This window comes from Salvelinus alpinus, chromosome 11 (genome assembly GCF_045679555.1).
Source record: "Salvelinus alpinus chromosome 11, SLU_Salpinus.1, whole genome shotgun sequence".
NCBI classification, from domain to species: Eukaryota; Metazoa; Chordata; class Actinopteri; order Salmoniformes; family Salmonidae; genus Salvelinus; species Salvelinus alpinus.
The window spans coordinates 72,351,593-72,373,958 of record NC_092096.1 but is presented as its reverse complement, the minus strand read 5'-3'; the positions used below and the strand labels follow the sequence as shown (position 1 = coordinate 72,373,958).

Here is a 22,366-nt window from a genome sequence, read left to right as displayed (position 1 = left end):
ATTTCTTTAGGCCACTGGATCATCGACAACATCATCAATGCGATGGAACGCAGTCGACGCACCCTCTTCATCCTGTCGGAACACTTTGTCCACTCTGAGTGGTGCCGGTACTGTGTCATTCTGTCCTGTCTTACTACTATGCAGAATGGGGCCTACTACAACTATAATTCATTAAGATCAACATCTAAGCATCATTACAGATTCATGCTTGAGATGGCGCCCGGAAGAGATGGCTGCTGGTTACTGTAGTAGGGTGGTAGCAACACAAGTGTTGCAATCCAATGTGTCCCTGCTGCAACACATAACGATACTGTTGTTTAATAGTGTTCCTGCTGCAACACATAACAATACTGCTGTTTAACAGTGTCCCTACTGCAAAATGTAACAATACAAATCAAATCAAATTTTATTGGTCACATGGTTAGCAGATGTTATTGGTCACATGGTTAGCAGATGTTATTGGTCACATGGTTAGCAGATGTTATTGGTCACATGGTTAGCAGATGTTATTGGTCACATGGTTAGCAGATGTTATTGGTCACATGGTTAGCAGATGTTAATGTGAGTGTAGCGAAATGCTTGTGCTTCTAGTTCCAACAGTGCAGTAGTATCTAACAAGTAATCTAACAACTCCACAACAACCACCTAATACACACAAATCTAAGTTAATGGATGGAATAAGAATATATACATATAAATATATGGATGAGCAATGACCGACCGGTATAGGCAATAGATGGTATAAAATACAGTATATACATATAGGATGAGTAATGCAAGATATGTAAATATCATTATTAATGTGCCATTATTAAAGTGACTAGTGATCCATTTATTAAAGGGGCCAATGATATCAAGTCTGTATGTTGGCAGCAGCCTCTCTGAGTTAGTGGTGGCTGTTTAACAGTCTGATGGCCTTGAGATAGAAGCTGTTTTTCAGTCTCTCGGTCCCTGCTTTGATGCACCTGTACTGACCTCGCCTTCTGGATGATAGCGGGGGTGAACAGGCAGTGGCTCGGGTGGTTGTTGTCCTTGATGATCTTTTTGGCCTTCCTGTGACATCGGGTGGTGTAGGTGTCCTGGAGGGCAGGTTGATGCACCTGTACTGACCTCGCCTTCTGGATGATAGCGGGGTGAACAGGCAGTGGCTCGGGTGGTTGTTGTCCTTGATGATCTTTTTGGCCTTCCTGTGACATCGGGTGGTGTAGGTGTCCTGGAGGGCAGGTAGTTTGCCCCCACATAACAATAGTGTTGTTAATAGTGGAGCTCAGAGTGGAGTTAATAGTGGAGCTCAGAGTGGAGTTAATAGTGGAGCTCAGAGTGGAGTTAATAGTGGAGCTCAGAGTGGAGCTCAGAGTGGAGCTCAGAGTGGAGCTCAGAGGAGTTAATAGTGGAGCTCAGAGTGGAGTTAATAGTGGAGCTCAGAGTGGAGTTAATAGTGGAGCTCAGAGTGGAGCTCAGAGTGGAGCTCAGAGTGGAGCTCAGAGGAGTTAATAGTGGAGCTCAGAGTGGAGTTATAGTGGAGCTCAGAGTGGAGTTAATAGTGGAGCTCAGAACGGAGTTAATAGTGGAGCTCAGAGTGGAGTTAATAGTGGAGCTCAGAGTGGAGCTCAGAGGAGTTAATAGTGGAATTCAGAGTGGAGTTAATAGTGGAGCTCAGAGTGGAGTTAATAGTGGAGCTCAGAGTGGAGTTAATAGTGGAGCTCAGAGTGGAGCTCAGAGGAGTTAATAGTGGAGCTCAGAGTGGAGTTAATAGTGGAGCTCAGAGTGGAGTTAATAGTGGAGCTCAGAGTGGAGTTAATAGTGGAGCTCAGAGTGGAGCTCAGAGTGGAGTTAATAGTGGAGCTCAGAGTGGAATTAATAGTGGATCTCAGAGTGGAGTTAATAGTGGAGCTCAGAGTGGAGTTATTAGTGGAGCTCAGAGTGGAGCTCAGAGTGGAATTAATAGTGGAGCTCAGAGTGGAGCTCAGAGTGGAGTTAACAGTGGATCTCAGAGTGGAGTTAATAGTGGAGCTCAGAGTGGAGCTCAGAGTGGAGTTAATAGTGGAGCTCAGAGTGGAGTTAATAGTGGAGCTCAGATTGGAGCTCAGAGTGGAGTTAATAGTGGAGCTCAGAGTGGAGTTAATAGTGGAGCTCAGAGTGGAGTTAATAGTGGAGCTCAGAGTGGCGCTCAGAGTGGAATTAATAGTGGAGCTCAGAGTGGAGTTAATAGTGGAGCTCAGGGTGGAGTTAATAGTGGAGCTCAGAGTGGAATTAATAGTGGAGCTCAGAGTGGAGTTAATAGTGGAGCTCAGAGTGGAGTTAATAGTGGAGTTAATAGTGGAGCTCAGAGTGGCGCTCAGAGTGGAATTAATAGTGGAGCTCAGAGTGGAGTTAATAGTGGAGCTCAGAGTGGAGTTAATAGTGGAGCTCAGAGTGGAATTAATAGTGGAGCTCAGAGTGGAGTTAATAGTGGAGCTCAGAGTGGAGTTAATAGTGGAGCTCAGAGTGGAGTTAATAGTGGCGCTCAGAGTGGAATTAATAGTGGAGCTCAGAGTGGAGTTAATAGTGGAGCTCAGAGTGGAGTTAATAGTGGAGCTCAGTGTGGAGCTCAGAGTGGAGCTCAGAGTGGAGTTAATAGTGGAGCTCAGGGTGGAACTCAGAGTGGAGTTAATAGTGGAGCTCAGAGTGGAACTCAGAGTGGAATTAATAGTGGAGCTCAGAGTGGAGTTAATAGTGGAGCTCAGGGTGGAACTCAGAGTGGAGTTAATAGTGGAGCTCAGAGTGGAACTCAGAGTGGAATTAATAGTGGAGCTCAGAGTGGAGTTAATAGTGGAGCTCAGAGCTGAGTTAATAGTGGAGCTCAGAGCTGAGTTAATAGTGGAGCTCAGAGTGGAGTGACTAGTGACTAGTGATCCATTTATTAAAGGGGCCAATGATATCAAGTCTGTATGTTGGCAGCAGCCTCTCTGAGTTAGTGGTGGCTGTTTAACAGTCTGATGGCCTTGAGATAGAAGCTGTTTTTCAGTCTCTCGGTCCCTGCTTTGATGCACCTGTACTGACCTCGCCTTCTGGATGATAGCGGGGGTGAACAGGCAGTGGCTCGGGTGGTTGTTGTCCTTGATGATCTTTTTGGCCTTCCTGTGACATCGGGTGGTGTAGGTGTCCTGGAGGGCAGGTTGATGCACCTGTACTGACCTCGCCTTCTGGATGATAGCGGGGTGAACAGGCAGTGGCTCGGGTGGTTGTTGTCCTTGATGATCTTTTTGGCCTTCCTGTGACATCGGGTGGTGTAGGTGTCCTGGAGGGCAGGTAGTTTGCCCCCACATAACAATAGTGTTGTTAATAGTGGAGCTCAGAGTGGAGTTAATAGTGGAGCTCAGAGTGGAGTTAATAGTGGAGCTCAGAGTGGAGTTAATAGTGGAGCTCAGAGTGGAGCTCAGAGTGGAGCTCAGAGTGGAGCTCAGAGGAGTTAATAGTGGAGCTCAGAGTGGAGTTAATAGTGGAGCTCAGAGTGGAGTTAATAGTGGAGCTCAGAGTGGAGCTCAGAGTGGAGCTCAGAGGAGTTAATAGTGGAGCTCAGAGTGGAGTTATAGTGGAGCTCAGAGTGGAGTTAATAGTGGAGCTCAGAACGGAGTTAATAGTGGAGCTCAGAGTGGAGTTAATAGTGGAGCTCAGAGTGGAGTTAATAGTGGAGCTCAGAGTGGAGCTCAGAGTGGAGTTAATAGTGGAGCTCAGAGTGGAATTAATAGTGGATCTCAGAGTGGAGTTAATAGTGGAGCTCAGAGTGGAGTTAATAGTGGAGCTCAGAGTGGAGCTCAGAGTGGAATTAATAGTGGAGCTCAGAGTGGAGCTCAGAGTGGAGTTAACAGTGGATCTCAGAGTGGAGTTAATAGTGGAGCTCAGAGTGGAGTTAATAGTGGAGCTCAGAGTGGAGCTCAGAGTGGAGTTAATAGTGGAGCTCAGAGTGGAGTTAATAGTGGAGCTCAGATTGGAGCTCAGAGTGGAGTTAATAGTGGAGCTCAGAGTGGAGTTAATAGTGGAGCTCAGAGTGGAGTTAATAGTGGAGCTCAGAGTGGCGCTCAGAGTGGAATTAATAGTGGAGCTCAGAGTGGAGTTAATAGTGGAGCTCAGGGTGGAGTTAATAGTGGAGCTCAGAGTGGAATTAATAGTGGAGCTCAGAGTGGAGTTAATAGTGGAGCTCAGAGTGGAGTTAATAGTGGAGTTAATAGTGGAGCTCAGAGTGGCGCTCAGAGTGGAATTAATAGTGGAGCTCAGAGTGGAGTTAATAGTGGAGCTCAGAGTGGAGTTAATAGTGGAGCTCAGAGTGGAATTAATAGTGGAGCTCAGAGTGGAGTTAATAGTGGAGCTCAGAGTGGAGTTAATAGTGGAGCTCAGAGTGGAGTTAATAGTGGCGCTCAGAGTGGAATTAATAGTGGAGCTCAGAGTGGAGTTAATAGTGGAGCTCAGAGTGGAGTTAATAGTGGAGCTCAGTGTGGAGCTCAGAGTGGAGTTAATAGTGGAGCTCAGGGTGGAACTCAGAGTGGAGTTAATAGTGGAGCTCAGAGTGGAACTCAGAGTGGAATTAATAGTGGAGCTCAGAGTGGAGTTAATAGTGGAGCTCAGGGTGGAACTCAGAGTGGAGTTAATAGTGGAGCTCAGAGTGGAATTAATAGTGGAGCTCAGAGTGGAGTTAATAGTGGAGCTCAGAGCTGAGTTAATAGTGGAGCTCAGAGCTGAGTTAATAGTGGAGCTCAGAGTGGAGCTCAGAGTGGAGTTAATAGTTATATAATATTGTTGTTCCAGGTACGAGTTGGACTTTTCCCACTTCCGTCTGTTTGACGGGGACTCCGAGGCGGCCGTCCTGGTGCTTCTGGAACCCATCTCCAAGGTAGGGAGGAGCTAGGTTACACATCAAATGACACCCTATTAGTGCACTATATAGGGAATAGGGTTCTATAGGGCTCTGGTCTAAAGTAGTGCACTATATAGTGTGCACTATATAGGGAATAGGGTTCTATAGGGCTCTGGTATAAAGTAGTGCACTATATAGGGAATAGGGTTCCATAGAGCTCTGGTCTAAAGTAGTGCACTATATAGGGAATAGGGTGTCATTTGGGAGACAACCCTTGTGTTAACTCATCCCATCTTCAAGGATGATCAAATGTGTGTATCTGTGTGTGTGTGTGTGTATCTGTGTGTGTGTGTGTGTATCTGTGTGTGTGTGTGTGTATCTGTGTGTGTGTGTGTGTGTGTGTTTGAACATCCCAAGGACGACGTTCCAAAACGCTTCTGCAAGCTCCGCAAGTTGATGAGCTCCCGTACCTACCTGGAGTGGCCGCAGGAGGACGAGAGGAGGGCAGAATTCTGGATCAACCTCCGTCTGGCCGTGAGGGGCGGAGATGAGCTGTGATCCAACCGGGTTCCGGGAAGTCTGGAATCCCAGAAATCTACTCAGAGGAGGCCAGAATTATTCTATTTTCTGCCGACAGTAAAGATTGATTGGTTGGTTGATGAGTTGGTTAAATGTTTGGTTGGTTGGGTTGCTAAATTGATTGGTTGGGTGAATTGGTTGGTTGGTGGGCTGGTTAATTTATTAGTTGGGTGGGTTGGTTAATTGACAGGTTTGGTAGTAGTTTGGTTATTTGATTGGCTGGGTGGGTGGGCAGAGGGTTGGTTATTTGATTGGCTGGCTGGGTGGGTTGGGTTGCTTATCCTTATTCTGGAAGTCTGTTTGGAATAATAATTGTCATTGTTTTGACTTTACTTCACCAAGTTGTCCTTTATTTGACTAAGTTGTCCCGTTCAGACATTTACTTCACCAAAAATGTTATTCATCCAGTATTTTTTTATCACATTAGAAAGCTGATACACTGTCACTGTCAAGTGAAAATCTCATTTTAAAAAGTTAATATTCTGTTAACTCATTACCCAAATAATGTTGTTGAGTCATCCTATCCTCATAGAAAAAACACTTTGAAAATCCCATCTCTAACAGACCGTTAAAAAGATGCTTCCAATTTCCTCAGAGTATGATGTCAGCAGTCTAGAGGAGGCTGAACTGGCCAATCAGTGATCTACCTGCATGAATATTTAAATTATTATGATGAATATTTTTTTTACCTTTAATTAACAAGGGAAGTCAGTTAAGAACACATTCTTCTTTACATTGACGGCCTTATGACCGGAATATGCCCACACCATTCAAACACAGACAAGCTGCTTTTTAACATAGTTAATAAAAACAAATTGGAAGGAAAACTATTTCACTCATATTGCAAGGATGGAGTGGACGATACGGTATCAAACGTGGAAACGATATGTTTGATACCGTTCATTCAGACTTTCAGACTCGGTTGGTGGTACTTCCCATACAATGTTATTTTTTTTAAACATTTCAATCAAATCAAACTTTATTTGTCACATGTGCCGAATACTCTAGAGGAAAAAGAAACGCACACCTATTTAGACGAGGTGCTGGCTAGCGGAGTAGAAAACTTGAAAATAAAAAGGAGAGCCGCACACTCTAGGAGCTCAAGATACAAAAATGTAATGTCCAACGTTTCGACAGGCAAGCTGTCTTCATCAGGGTATAATCCGAATACAACAGGTGGAGACCTTACTGTGAAATGCTGAATACAACAGGTGTAACCTTACTGTGAAATGCTGAATACAACAGGTGTAACCTTACTGTGAAATGCTGAATACAACAGGTGTAGACCTTACTGTGAAATGCTGACTTACAAGCCCTCAACCAACTGCAGATCAAGAAGAAGATATAAAAGTATTTACCAAGTAGGCTAAAATATAAGCAATAGCAAGCTGTTAGTAGCCCATGTTCCTCACGCTAATAATTTAGGTCAGTTAGGATCACCATTTTATTTTAAGAATGTGAAATGTCAGAATAATAGTAGAGAATGATTTATTTCAGCTTTCATCACATTCCCAGTGGGTCAGAAGTTTACATACACTCAATTAGTATTTGGTAGCATTGCCTTTAAATTGTTTAACTTGGGTCAAATGTTTCGGGTAGCCTTCCACAAGCTTCCCACAGTAAGTCTGGTGAATTTTGTCCCATTCCTCCTGACAGAGCTGGTGTAACTGAGTCAGGTTTGTAGGCCTCCTTACTCGCACACGCTTTTCAGTTCTGCCCACAATATTTCTATAGAATTGAGGTCAGGGCTTTGTAATGGCCACTCCAATACCTTGACTTTGTTGTCCTTAAGCCATTTTTTGACACAACTTTGGAAGTATGCTTGGGGTCATTGTCCATTTGGAAGATCCATTTGCGACCAATCTTTAACTTCCTGACTGATGTCTTGAGATGTTGCTTCAATATATCCACGTAATTTTCCAAAATGTGTTTACAATACCGCTTTAGTGAAAATAGACCAACACAGGGAATTTTTACTAGGATTAAATGTCAGGAATTGTGAAAAACTGAGTTTAAATGTATTTGGCTAAGGTGTATGTAAACTTCCGACTTCAACTGTAAGTGCATGTGATACCAAGGAGCCTACTAAGTTTTCATAATGTTTAATTATTTATTTAAAGGGAAGACACATTGAAACCTAGCTCTCATTTCCAAATATGCCCTGCATAATACAATATACACATACTTAAACATATACACACACTAAAATACAAAAACACAGTCATGGGAAATAAAACATCACCCAGAAAAACAGTTATATTCCTCCACAAAATAAGTCGTCAATCAAGACTTTAAATAGGCCGAAAAGCACCAGAACAGCAAGATGAAATGTATTTGGAATTAAAACTAAAATCAGATTTATCTAGCTGGGTGGAGACCCTAGGAACCTCAAGAGTTAACCAATCCTGTGAACAGGTTAGGAACCTCAAGAGTTAACCAATCCTGTGAACAGGTTAGGATCCTCATGAGTTAACCAATCCTGTGAACTGGTTAGGAACCTCATGAGTTAACCAATCCTGTGAACTGTTAGGAACCTCAAGAGTTAACCAATCCTGTGAACTGGTTAGGAACCTCTAGTTAACCAATCCTGTGAACAGGTTAGGAACCTCAAGAGTTAACCAATCCTGTGAACAGGTTAGGAACCTCAAGAGTTAACCAATCCTGTGAACGGGTTAGGAACCTCAAGAGTTAACCAATCCTGTGAACTGGTTAGGAACCTCTAGTTAACCAATCCTGTGAACAGGTTAGGAACCTCAAGAGTTAACCAATCCTGTGAACGGGTTAGGATCCTCAAGAGTTAACCAATCCTGTGAACAGGTTAGGAACCTCATGAGTTAACCAATCCTGTGAACTGGTTAGGATCCTCAAGAGTTAACCAATCCTGTGAACGGGTTAGGATCCTCAAGAGTTAACCAATCCTGTGAACAGGTTAGGAACCTCAAGAGTTAACCAATCCTGTGAACAGGTTAGGATCCTCAAGAGTTAACCAATCCTGTGAACGGGTTAGGATCCTCAAGAGTTAACCAATCCTGTGAATGGGTTAGGAACCTCAAGAGTTAACCAATCCTGTGAACAGGTTAGGAACCTCAAGAGTTAACCAATCCTGTGAACGGGTTAGGATCCTCAAGAGTTAACCAATCCTGTGAACGGGTTAGGATCCTCAAGAGTTAACCAATCCTGTGAACAGGTTAGGAACCTCAAGAGTTAACCAATCCTGTGAACGGGTTAGGAACCTCAAGAGTTAACCAATCCTGTGAACTGGTTAGGAACCTCTAGTTAACCAATCCTGTGAACAGGTTAGGAACCTCAAGAGTTAACCAATCCTGTGAACGGGTTAGGATCCTCAAGAGTTAACCAATCCTGTGAACAGGTTAGGAACCTCATGAGTTAACCAATCCTGTGAACTGGTTAGGATCCTCAAGAGTTAACCAATCCTGTGAACAGGTTAGGAACCTCAAGAGTTAACCAATCCTGTGAACGGGTTAGGATCCTCAAGAGTTAACCAATCCTGTGAACAGGTTAGGAACCTCAAGAGTTAACCAATCCTGTGAACAGGTTAGGATCCTCAAGAGTTAACCAATCCTGTGAACGGGTTAGGATCCTCAAGAGTTAACCAATCCTGTGAATGGGTTAGGAACCTCAAGAGTTAACCAATCCTGTGAACAGGTTAGGAACCTCAAGAGTTAACCAATCCTGTGAACGGGTTAGGATCCTCAAGAGTTAACCAATCCTGTGAATGGGTTAGGATCCTCAAGAGTTAACCAATCCTGTGAACAGGTTAGGAACCTCAAGAGTTAACCAATCCTGTGAACAGGTTAGGAACCTCAAGAGTTAACCAATCCTGTGAACAGGTTAGGAACCCCAAGAGTTAACCAATCCTGTGAACAGGTTAGGATCCTCAAGAGTTAACCAATCCTGTGAACAGGTTAGGAACCTCAAGAGTTAACCAATCCTGTGAACAGGTTAGGAACCCCAAGAGTTAACCAATCCTGTGAACAGGTTAGGATCCTCAAGAGTTAACCAATCCTGTGAACGGGTTAGGATCCTCATGAGTTAACCAATCCTGTGAACGGGTTAGGAACCTCAAGAGTTAACCAATCCCGTGAACAGGTTAGGAACCTCAAGAGTTAACCAATCCTGTGAACGGGTTAGGAACCTCATGAGTTAACCAATCCTGTGAACTGTTAGGAACCTCAAGAGTTAACCAATCCTGTGAACAGGTTAGGAACCTCTAGTTAACCAATCCTGTGAACTGGTTAGGAACCTCAAGAGTTAACCAATCCTGTGAACTGGTTAGGAACCTCAAGAGTTAACCAATCCTGTGAACTGGTTAGGAACCTCAAGAGTTAACCAATCCTGTGAACTGGTTAGGAACCTCAAGAGTTAACCAATCCTGTGAACTGGTTAGGAACCTCAAGAGTTAACCAATCCTGTGAACTGGTTAGGAACCTCAAGAGTTAACCAATCCTGTGAACTGGTTAGGATCCTCAAGAGTTAACCAATCCTGTGAACTGGTTAGGATCCTCAAGAGTTAACCAATCCTGTGAACGGGTTAGGATCCTCATGAGTTAACCAATCCTGTGAACGGGTTAGGAACCTCAAGAGTTAACCAATCCCGTGAACAGGTTAGGAACCTCAAGAGTTAACCAATCCTGTGAACGGGTTAGGAACCTCATGAGTTAACCAATCCTGTGAACTGTTAGGAACCTCAAGAGTTAACCAATCCTGTGAACAGGTTAGGAACCTCTAGTTAACCAATCCTGTGAACTGGTTAGGAACCTCAAGAGTTAACCAATCCTGTGAACTGGTTAGGAACCTCAAGAGTTAACCAATCCTGTGAACTGGTTAGGAACCTCAAGAGTTAACCAATCCTGTGAACTGGTTAGGAACCTCAAGAGTTAACCAATCCTGTGAACTGGTTAGGAACCTCAAGAGTTAACCAATCCTGTGAACTGGTTAGGAACCTCAAGAGTTAACCAATCCTGTGAACTGGTTAGGATCCTCAAGAGTTAACCAATCCTGTGAACTGGTTAGGATCCTCAAGAGTTAACCAATCCTGTGAACTGGTTAGGAACCTCAAGAGTTAACCAATCCTGTGAACGGGTTAGGATCCTCAAGAGTTAACCAATCCTGTGAACGGGTTAGGATCCTCAAGAGTTAACCAATCCTGTGAACTGGTTAGGATCCTCAACAGTTAACCAATCCTGTGAACGGGTTAGGAACCTCAAGAGTTAACCAATCCTGTGAACGGGTTAGGATCCTCAAGAGTTAACCAATCCTGTGAACTGGTTAGGATCCTCAAGAGTTAACCAATCCTGTGAACTGGTTAGGAACCTCAAGAGTTAACCAATCCTGTGAACTGGTTAGGAACCTCTAGTTAACCAATCCTGTGAACTGGTTAGGACAAATCACGTGTCTATACTTCAACAGCAAAGTTAGATAAGACAGATGTTGATGAAGTAGGGCGTTGTAAACAAAACGGGAGTCATGTAGAGATCTACGGGTCTTTAACGAAGTCCAGACAACCTTTTGATACAGGATGCAGTGATGAGTATTAAAACTGTCACCTGTAACAAAACAAACGGCACTATGGTGGATGACATCTAAAGGTTTAAGAGTAGTAGTGTAACAGTATAACTTTAGACCGTCCCCTCGCCCCGACACGGGCGCGAACCAGGGACCTTCTGCACACATCAACAACAGTCACCCACGAAGCGTCGTTACCCATCGCTCCACAAACGTATCCGCTAACTAGCTAGCCATTTCACATCCGTTACACTAGCAGCTGCTCTTTGATTAATAATACTACCATTATCAACAACAGATAAAAAGGTTGACTGAATAATCTGCTTCCTATCGCTTAGAGAACGTTACAATCTGTTTCTGTAGAAAAAGACTACTTTTAAATCTTAGCTTCTTCTTAACCAGCTCATCTATATGTTTAAAAAAAAAACAATCCCAATGTCTAAGTATTGATATGTGGGAACACGTTTGATTGGAGAACCATAGAGTGTTAACATGTAGTTCATCTGAAACATTCTTACGAGAGTTTGAAAACAGCATGCTTTTCGTTCTGCCCGTATTTAAACACACGTTTTAAAAATCAGCAATGGATTCCTGCATAGCTATGAAATGTGACTGTAGTTTTGACACAGTCAGATCAACAGTCAAGGCAACAGCATACATAATAGCTTAATTGTTAATAAAGTCACCATTTTGTTACAATATGATTTCGCCAATTTCTTATATTTGCCATAAATTTGAATTATAAAACAAATATTTCTTACAAATACATTTAAATGTATGTTGGAATTAATTTCACAAAAAACATTTGTAAATATAAATACATTATAAAATATATTCTAAAATACATTACTTTGAAATGCATTAAATACATTTTCTGATGCATTTAATATACAGTGCTTTCGGAAAGTATTCAGACCCCTTGACTTTGTCCACATTTTGTTACTTTACAGCCTTATTCTAAAATGGATTAAATTGAGTCTACAAGCTTGGCACACCTGTATTTGGGGAGTTTCTCACATTCTTCTCTGCATATCCTCTCAAGCTCTGTCAAGTTGGATGGGGAGCGTTGCTGCACAGTTACTTTCAGGTCTCTCTCTCTCACCGCTCCGTTCATCTTTCCCTTGATCCTGACTAGTCTCCCAGTCCCTGCTGCTGATAAACATCCCCACAGCATGATGCTGCCACCACCATGCTTCACCGTAGAGATGGTGCCAGGTTTCCTCCAGATGTGATGCTTGGCATTCAGGCCAGAGAGTTCAATCTTGGTTTCATCAGACCAGAGAATCTTGTTTCTCATGGTTTCAGTCTTTAGGTGGCTTTTGGCAAACACCAAGCGGGCTGTCAAGTGCCTTTTACTGAGGAGTGGCTTCTGTCTGGCCATTCTACCACAAAGGCCTGATTTGGTGGAGTGCTGCAGAGATGGCTGTCCTTCTGGAAGGTTCTCCCATCTCCACAGAGAAACTCTAGAGCTCTGTCAGAGTGACCATTGGGTTCTTGGTCACCTCCCTGACCAAGGCCCTTCTCCCCCGATTGCTCAGTTTGGCCGGGCGGCTCTAGGAAGAGTCTTGGTGGTTCCAAACTTCTTCCATTTAAGAATGATGGAGGCCACTGTGTTCTTGGGAACCTTCAATGCTGCAGAAATGTTTTGGTACCCTTCTCCATATCTGTGCCTCGACACAATCCTGTCTTGGAGCTCTACGGACAATTCCTTCGACCTCATGGCTTGGTTTTTGCTCTGACATGCACTGTCAACTGTGGGACCTTATATAGACAGGTGTGTGCCTTTCCAAATCATGTTCAATCAGTTGAATTTACCACAGGTGGACTCCAATGAAGTTGTAGAAACATCTCAAGGATGATCAATGGAAACAGGATGCACCTGAGCTCAATTTCGAGTCTCATATCAAAGGGTCTGAATACTTATGTAAATAAGGTATTTCTGTTTTTAAAATTTAATAAATTATTAAACATAAAAAAAAAAAACTGTTTTCGCTTTTTCATTATGGGGTATTGTGTCTAGATTGAGGATTTTTAAAATGTATGTAATCCATTTTAGAATAAGGCTGTAACGTAACAAAATGTAGAAAAAAGTCAAGGTGTCTGAATACTTTCCGAATGCACTGTATACTCACTCACACACTACATTGACACTGAATTTAAAATGGATTAAATTGAGATTTTGTGTCACTGGAATACACACACACAATACCCCATAATGTCAAAGTGGAATTATGTTTAAAAATATATATTTTTAAATGAATTAAAAATGAAAAGCTGAAATGTATTGAGTCAATAAGTATTCGACCCATTTGTTATGGCGATGCCTATATAAGTTCAGGAGTAAACATTTGCTTAAAAAGTCAAATCAAATTTGATTTGTTACATGCTCCAAATACAACAGGTGTAGTCACCTTACCGTGAAATGATTACTTACAAGCCCTTAACCAACAATGCAGTTCAAGAAAGCAAGTTAAGAAACATTTGATTAATTGTTCAGCAGTCTTATGGCTTGGGGGTAGAGGCTGTTAAGGAGCCTTTTGGACCTAGACGTGACGCTCCGGTACCGCTTGACGTGCGGTAGCAGAGAGAACAGTCTATGACTTGGGTGACTGGAGTCTTTGACAATTTTTAGGGCCTTCCTCTGACACCGCCTGGTATAGAGGTCGTGGATGTCAGGAAGCTTGGCCCCAGTGATGTACTGGGCCGTTCGCACTACCCTCTGTAGCACCTTACGGTCGGAGGCCGCGCAGTTGCCATACCAGGCGGTGATGCAACCGGTCGGGATGCTCTCGATGGTGCAGCTGTAGAACATTTTGAAGAAATGGTGACCTATACCAAATGTTGGGAAAAGGTGTTGTCGTGCCCTCTTCATGACTGTCTTGGTGTGTTTGGACCATGATAGTTTGTTGGTGATGTGGACACCAAGGAACTTGAAACTCTCGACCCGCTCACCGTAAGTGCAGCCCTGTTCGATGTTAAATGGGGGGGCCTGTTCGATGTTAAATGGGGGGGCCTGTTCGATGTTAAATGGGGGGGCCTGTTCGATGTTAAATGGGGGGGCCTGTTCGATGTTAAATGGGGGGGCCTGTTCGATGTTAAATGGGGGGGCCTGTTCGATGTTAAATGGGGGGGCCTGTTCGATGTTAAATGGGGGGGCCTGTTCGATGTTAAATGGGGGGGCCTGTTCGATGTTAAATGGGGGGGCCTGTTCGATGTTAAATGGGGGGGCCTGTTCGATGTTAAATGGGGGGGCCTGTTCGATGTTAAATGGGGGGGCCTGTTCGATGTTAAATGGGGGGGCCTGTTCGATGTTAAATGGGGGGGCCTGTTCGATGTTAAATGGGGGGGCCTGTTCGATGTTAAATGGGGGGGCCTGTTCGTCACATACTAAGTTGCATAGACTCACCGTGTGCAATAAGTGTTTAACATGATTTTTTCAACGACTACCTCATCTCTGTACTCAACACATACAGTTAACTGTAAGGTCCATCAGTCGAGCTGTGAATTTCAAACACAGATTCAACCACAAAGACCAGGGAGGGTTCGTAGTGCCTCGCAGAGAAGGGCACATTTTGGTTGATTCACCAATATATTTTGTGAATAAAGGCTCTCCAGGGTTATTATTCATAAATACTTCCCTAACCCAAAATAATATACAAATGGTGCTAAAAAAGGGGAAGAATTGTGTGTATCTACGTAGCTTTCTTTCATTGATCCCTAATATTCTGATCCGTTCTCTCTCCATATATTCTAGTGAGAGTCTGTCGAGAAAATTCGAATTAAAAAAAAAGGTACACCAAATTTAAAAGGGACGACTTTAGATAAATGTACTGAAAACCCTACTGAATGAAAACTCCACGAGAAAAATCTGTTGGCTAGCAAAGCGGGAAGTGTTTTCAGCGACTGAATTAAATGTATTCAGACTGAATTCAATGTATTCAGACTGAACTAAATGTATTCAGACTGAATTCAATGTATTCAGACTGAATTAGATGTATTCAGACTGAACTAAATGTATTCAGACTGAACTAAATGTATTCAGACTGAACTAAATGTATTCAGACTGAATTCAATGTATTCAGACTGAACTAAATGTATTCAGCACCCGCAAGGGAACCCAGTCTGCAAAGCCTGTAACACACCTGCATAAGGTCAGTCTGAATACCGACGACTGAGAAGTGCGTCGGAAAGGCATACATTTCCTACGTCAGAACCGGGCCCTTAGAGCCTTATGACATGCTAGTAATTCTTCTCTGATATTAAAAATCGGGCAATCAAAAGATAAATTACTTCTACCAATCAAGATACAGCTGTTTTTGTAACCGAATCAACGCGTTTTTTTTTCTCACAAACTTAAAAAAAAAAAAATACTACAAATGTTGGATCTTAATTTGACCGGCATTGTCACAGCAGTAAAAATAACCATGCAGCAACAAGATTTGTATTGGCCATCACGTTGCCACGGGAAAGTGAATTATATATTTCTTTCTGTCACCATTTAAATAAAAAAAATTAAAAAAAATCTGTTTGTGCTGGCCAAGCCAATAGGAGTCAAGACTGAGCTAGTCCTGGTTCCAGGTAAGTACATACAACACGGTCCGTAAACTCGAACCTCTCGCATTAAAATTAGGTGACAGACCATGTAGCTATGGACCCTTAGACTTAGCGAGTGATTCAATAGCAGAAGGCTATAGTTAGTTAGCCAGTTTCGTGACATATTTCAGTGAATTTATGTAAATCACAAAGCATTTTATGCTGCGCAGGAAAATGTTCTGCGTCAACAGGGTGATCAAATTAAGATCCCACCTAGTACTACTCCTCTTCCTCCTCCTAAATCAAATCAATGCTTTTGACACATCCAGCTCCAGAACCAGCCATAGAGCCAGCTGGCTAATCCTCTGAATACAGTACAGTAAACAAAACACAAAAAATCTGAGCAACAACATAACATTAGCTAGCTAGATAAGGTTAGCAAGATGGCTAGCTACACTGACAGCCGTTTTAAACTTCACGTGGAAATTTCGAAACGCAATTCGTAAAAAATGTAGAAGTAACTTTCGTCATTCTTTAGAGGTGGAACATAAAACGTGCATTTAATCTCTAGGACAGGAAATTACGTTGAAATAGTGACGACAACTTCCTCTGGAGGGGGGACGGGGACAAGTCCTTTAAGCCAACAACATATTTTGCATACAACAGTTCAGTAAGTACCATTTTACACAAGAACCAAATTCCACTATATTCCCTATTTCGTGGGGAGGGGGAAATAAATAGACCAGAGCCAGCTGTTCCCTCTGCTGCGTGAGCACGCCAGACATTATGGAGGATCACACGTGGGAAAAGCATGGTGAGAGAGGAAACACCTGCTTACAGACAGGAACCTCCACCATCATCTACGAAGGTAGGCAGAAACGGCTTCTCCAATAGAAATCCTGGATTACACTTGTAGGTGATGTCATGGTGACATTGGCTAGCTAAGCTCATGCGTAGAAACACCTCATCGGGTCGAAGGGCCGTCTTGCTGTCCATATCGAGGAAGTATTGCCATTTATTGGTATAAGGGTTAGAATCCAGCCCACTGCCCTTCGACTCTTCCTCTTCCTGTCATCCAGCCCACTGCCCTTCGACTCTTCCTCTTCCTGTCATCCAGCCCACTGCCCTTCGACTCCTCCTCTTCCTGTCATCCAGCCCACTGCCCTTCGACTCCTCCTCTTCCTGTCATCCAGCCCACTGCCCTTCGACTCTTCCTCTTCCTGTCATCCAGCCCACTGCCCTTCGACTCCTCCTCTTCCTGTCATCCAGCCCACTGCCCTTCAACTCCTCCTCTTCCTGTCATCCAGCCCACTGCCATTCGACTCCTCCTCTTCCTGTCATCCAGCCCACTGCCCTTCGACTCCTCCTCTTCCTGTCATCCAGCCCACTGCCCTTCGACTCCTCCTCTTCCTGTCATCCAGCCCACTGCCCTTCGACTCTTCCTCTTCCTGTCATCCAGCCCACTGCCCTTCGACTCCTCCTCTTCCTGTCATCCAGCCCACTGCCCTTCGACTCCTCCTCTTCCTGTCATCCAGCCCACTGCCCTTCGACTCTTCCTCTTCCTGTCATCCAGCCCACTGCCCTTCGACTCCTCCTCTTCCTGTCATCCAGCCCACTGCCCTTCAACTCCTCCTCTTCCTGTCATCCAGCCCACTGCCATTCGACTCCTCCTCTTCCTGTCATCCAGCCCACTGCCCTTCGACTCCTCCTCTTCCTGTCATCCAGCCCACTGCCCTTCGACTCCTCCTCTTCCTGTCATCCAGCCTACTGCCATTCGACTCCTCCTCTTCCTGTCATTCAGCCTACTGCCATTCGACTCCTCCTCTTCCTGTCATCCAGCCCACTGCCATTCGACTCCTCCTCTTCCTGTCATCCAGCCCACTGCCATTCGACTCCTCCTCTTCCTGTCATCCAGCCCACTGCCCTTCGACTCCTCCTCTTCCTGTTACCCCCATCTTTCACCCTGTAATATCTCTAAACTAACACAGTACATAATAATAGTACCTGGTTACTACACACAGAAATACAAATCTGTCATTATCATTTGTTTTAATCAACATGAATTGTGATTCAACTGCAATACCTCCCTGTGTGTGAAACAGACGTGTAAAGTTGTTTGGCAAACACATAGCTCAGCCTTTTCCAAACCTCTTCTCTGGGACCTCCAGCCTTTTCCAAACCTCTCCTCTGGTACCTCCAGCCGTTATAAACCTCTCCTCTGGTACCTCCAGCCGTTAGAAACCTCTCCTCTGGGACCTCCAGCCGTTATAAACCTCTCCTCTGGTACCTCCAGCCGTTATAAACCTCTCCTCTGGGACCTCCAGCCGTTATAAACCTCTCCTCTGGTACCTCCAGCCGTTATAAACCTCTCCTCTGGGACCTCCAGCCGTTATAAACCTCTCCTCCGGGACCTCCAGCCGTTATAAACCTCTCCTCTGGTACCTCCAGCCGTTATAAACCTCTCCTCTGGTATCTCCAGCCGTTATAAACCTCTCCTCTGGGACCTCCAGCCGTTATAAACCTCTCCTCTGGGACCTCCAGCCGTTATAAACCTCTCCTCTGGGACCCCCAGCCGTTATAAACCTCTCCTCCGGGACCTCCAGCCGTTCTCAAACTTCTCCTCTGGGACCTCCAGCCGTTATAAACCTCTCCTCTTGGACCTCCAGCCATTATAAACCTCTCCTCTGGGACCTCCAGCCGTTATAAACCTCTCCTCTGGTACCTCCAGCCGTTCCAAACCTCTCCTCTGGTACCTCCAGCCGTTATAAACCTCTCCTCTGGTACCTCCAGCCGTTATAAACCTCTCCTCTGGGACCTCCAGCCGTTATAAACCTCTCCTCTGGGACCTCCAGCCGTTATAAACCTCTCCTCTGGGACCTCCAGAGGAGAGGTTTAACACCTAGAGGTCCAAGATGAGAGGTTTATAACACCTAGAGGTCCCAGAGGAGAGGTTTATAACACCTAGAGGTCACAGAGGAGAGGTTTATAACACCTAGAGTTCATATAGGAGAGGTTTATAACACCTAGAGGTCATATAGGAGAGGTATATAACACCTAGAGGTCCCAGAGGAGAGGTTTATAACACCTAGAGTTCATATAGGAGAGGTTTACAACACCTAGAGGTCATATAGGAGAGGTTTATAACACCTAGAGGTCCCAGAGGAGAGGTTTATAACACCTAGAGGTCATATAGGAGAGGTTTACAACACCTAGAGGTCATATAGGAGAGGTTTATAACACCTAGAGGTCCCAGAGGAGAGGTTAATAACACCTAGAGGTCCCAGAGGAGAGGTTAATCCCAGAGGAGAGGCATGCCATCCAGTATGCCACCCAGTATGCCATCCAGTATGCCACCCAGTATGCCACCCAGTATGCCATCCAGTATGCCACCCAGTATGCCACCCAGTATGCCACCCAGTATGCCATCCAGTATGCCACCCAGTATGCCACCCAGTATGCCACCCAGTATGCCATCCAGTATGCCACCCAGTATGCCACCCAGTATGCCACCCAGTATGCCATCCAGTATGCCATCCAGTATGCCATCCAGTATGCCACCCAGTATGCCACCCAGTATGTCATCCAGTATGCCATCCAGTATGCCACCCAGTATGCCATCCAGTATGCCATCCAGTATGCCACCCAGTATGCCATCCAGTATGCCATCCAGTATGCCACCCAGTATGCCACCCAGTATGCCATCCAGTATGCCATCCAGTATGCCATCCAGTATGCCACCCAGTATGCCACCCAGTATGCCATCCAGTATGCCATCCAGTATGCCATCCAGTATGCCACCCAGTATGCCATCCAGTATGCCACCCAGTATGCCATCCAGTATGCCATCCAGTATGCCACCCAGTATGCCACCCAGTATGCCATCCAGTATGCCATCCAGTATGCCATCCAGTATGCCACCCAGTATGCCATCCAGTATGCCATCCAGTATGCCATCATTGACTTGAATTGGGAGGTCCGTTCTATGGATTCTATTTCTATGGCCTGGAGTTTATCCTGCAGGTTACAGAGGGGTCAGGAAAAACTCCTGTACCTACCCTTCAGAAACCCTCTGGGGGACATGGACTGTGAAGACTCTGGCAGATGTCCATTTAGTCTGATTCATAAAAAGACTGAACGGATCCTAGATCAGTAGGAGTGTTGATCGAGGAACAGGTACCCCGTCCATTTAATCTGATTCATAAAAAGACTGAACTGATCCTAGATCAGAACTCCTACTCTGAAACTCTGAGTTAATGTGAACCTATCTTGAACAAGAGATGCTGAACTTGTTGTGACGTCCCCAGGCTAAATACGTGTGCATACCAAATACCACCCTATTGCCTATAGGGGCTCTGGTCTAAAGTAGTGCACTACATAGGGAATAGGGTGCCATTTGGGATGAAGGTGAAGTTCAATCAAACAGGTTTTGGGACAGAGAGGACAGTCATCAGGATGGGTATTGGGACAGAGAGGTCAGTAATCAGGATGGGTATTGGGACAGAGAGGACAGTCATCAGGATGGGTATTGGGACAGAGAGGAGAGAGGTCAGTCATCAGGATGGGTATTGGGACAGAGAGGTCAGTCATCAGGATGGGTATTGGGACAGAGAGGTCAGTCATCAGGATGGGTATTGGGTCAGAGAGGTCAGTCATCAGGATGGGTATTGGGACAGAGAGGTCAGTCATCAGGATGGGTATTGGGACAGAGAGGACAGTCATCAGGATGGGTATTGGGACAGAGAGGTCAGTCATCAGGATGGGTATTGGGTCAGAGAGGACAGTCATCGGGATGGGTATTGGGACAGAGAGGTCAGTCATCAGGATGGGTATTGGGACAGAGAGGACAGTCATCAGGATGGGTATTGGGACAGAGAGGTCAGTCATCAGGATGGGTATTGGGACAGAGAGGTCAGTCATCAGGATGGGTATTGGGACAGAGAGGTCAGTCATCAGGATGGGTATTGGGACAGAGAGGTCAGTCATCAGGATGGGTATTGGGACAGAGAGGTCAGTCATCAGGATGGGTATTGGGTCAGAGGTCAGTCATCAGGATGGGTATTGGGACAGAGAGGACAGAGAGGTCAGTCATCAGGTTGGGTATTGGGACAGAGAGGACAGTCATCAGGATGGGTATTGGGACAGAGAGGTCAGTCATCAGGATGGGTATTGGGTCAGAGGTCAGTCATCAGGATGGGTATTGGGACAGAGAGGACAGAGAGGTCAGTCATCAGGATGGGTATTGGGACAGAGAGGTCAGTCATCAGGGTGGGTATTGGGACAGAGAGGTCAGAGAGCTCAGTCATCAGGATGGGTATTGGGACAGAGAGATCAGTCATCAGGATGGGTATTGGGACAGAGAGGTCAGTCATCAGGATGGGTATTGGGACAGAGAGGTCAGTCATCAGGATGGGTATTGGGACAGAGAGGTCAGTCATCAGGATGGGTATTGGGTCAGAGAGGTCAGTCATCAGGATGGGTATTGGGACAGAGAGGTCAGTCAACAGGATGGGTATTGGGACAGAGAGGAGAGAGGTCAGTCATCAGGATGGGTATTGGGACAGAGAGGTCAGTCATCAGGATGGGTATTGGGACAGAGAGGTCAGTCATCAGGATGGGTATTGGGACAGAGAGGACAGAGAGGTCAGTCATCAGGATGGGTATTGGGACAGAGAGGTCAGTCATCAGGGTGGGTATTGGGACAGAGAGGAGAGAGGTCAGTCATCAGGGTGGGTATTGGGTCAGAGAGGACAGTCATCAGGATGGGTATTGGGACAGAGAGGTCAGTCATCAGGATGGGTATTGGGACAGAGAGGTCAGTCATCAGGATGGGTATTGGGACAGAGAGGTCAGTCATCAGGATGGGTATTGGGACAGAGAGGTCAGTCATCAGGATGGGTATTGGGACAGAGAGGTCAGTCATCAGGATGGGTATTGGGACAGAGAGGACAGTCATCAGGATGGGTATTGGGACAGAGAGGTCAGTCATCAGGATGGGTATTGGGACAGAGAGGTCAGTCATCAGGATGGGTATTGGGACAGAGAGGACAGAGAGGTCAGTCATCAGGATGGGTATTGGGACAGAGAGGTCAGTCATCAGGGTGGGTATTGGGACAGAGAGGAGAGAGGTCAGTCATCAGGGTGGGTATTGGGTCAGAGAGGACAGTCATCAGGATGGGTATTGGGACAGAGAGGTCAGTCATCAGGATGGGTATTGGGACAGAGAGGTCAGTCATCAGGATGGGTATTGGGACAGAGAGGTCAGTCATCGGGATGGGTATTGGGACAGAGAGGTCAGTCATCAGGATGGGTATTGGGACAGAGAGGTCAGTCATCAGGATGGGTATTGGGACAGAGAGGTCAGTCATCAGGATGGGTATTGGGACAGAGAGGTCAGTCATCAGGATGGGTATTGGGACAGAGAGGTCAGAGAGGTCAGTCATCAGGATGGGTATTGGGACAGAGAGGGCAGTCATCAGGATGGGTATTGGGACAGAGAGGTCAGAGAGGTCAGTCATCAGGATGGGTATTGGGACAGAGAGGTCAGAGAGGTCAGTCATCAGGATGGGTATTGGGACAGAGAGGTCAGTCATCAGGATGGGTATTGGGACAGAGAGGTCAGTCATCAGGATGGGTATTGGGACAGAGAGGACAGTCATCAGGATGGGTATTGGGACAGAGAGGTCAGTCATCAGGATGGGTATTGGGACAGAGAGGTCAGTCATCAGGATGGGTATTGGGACAGAGAGGTCAGTCATCAGGATGGGTATTGGGACAGAGAGGTCAGTCATCAGGATGGGTATTGGGACAGAGAGGTCAGTCATCAGGATGGGTATTGGGACAGAGAGGTCAGTCATCAGGATGGGTATTGGGACAGAGAGGTCAGTCATCAGGATG

At 45.3% G+C, this 22,366-nt stretch overlaps 1 protein-coding gene and 1 long non-coding RNA gene across 4 annotated transcripts in view; one reads left to right on the top strand and one right to left on the bottom strand.

The window, feature by feature from the left end:
* tlr2 (toll-like receptor 2) overlaps positions 1-5,750 on the top strand; it is a 41,406-nt gene extending 35,656 nt beyond the window's left edge. For all 3 annotated transcript variants that reach the window (XM_071334169.1, XM_071334170.1, XM_071334171.1), the window contains exons 14-16: positions 11-107; positions 4,786-4,870; positions 5,252-5,750. In XM_071334169.1, the coding sequence (XP_071190270.1) occupies positions 11-107; positions 4,786-4,870; positions 5,252-5,392 (323 nt within the window). In that variant the 3' untranslated portion in view covers positions 5,393-5,750. The remainder of the gene's footprint in view (positions 1-10; positions 108-4,785; positions 4,871-5,251) is intronic.
* A 1,134-nt stretch (positions 5,751-6,884) lies between these two features.
* Positions 6,885-22,236, bottom strand: LOC139534750 (uncharacterized). Its single transcript, XR_011667001.1, has 2 exons — positions 18,102-22,236; positions 6,885-17,620 (listed from the first exon to the last, which is right to left on the bottom strand). It is a non-coding gene; the product is annotated as an uncharacterized lncRNA (long non-coding RNA).
* Positions 22,237-22,366: the final 130 nt, after the last annotated feature.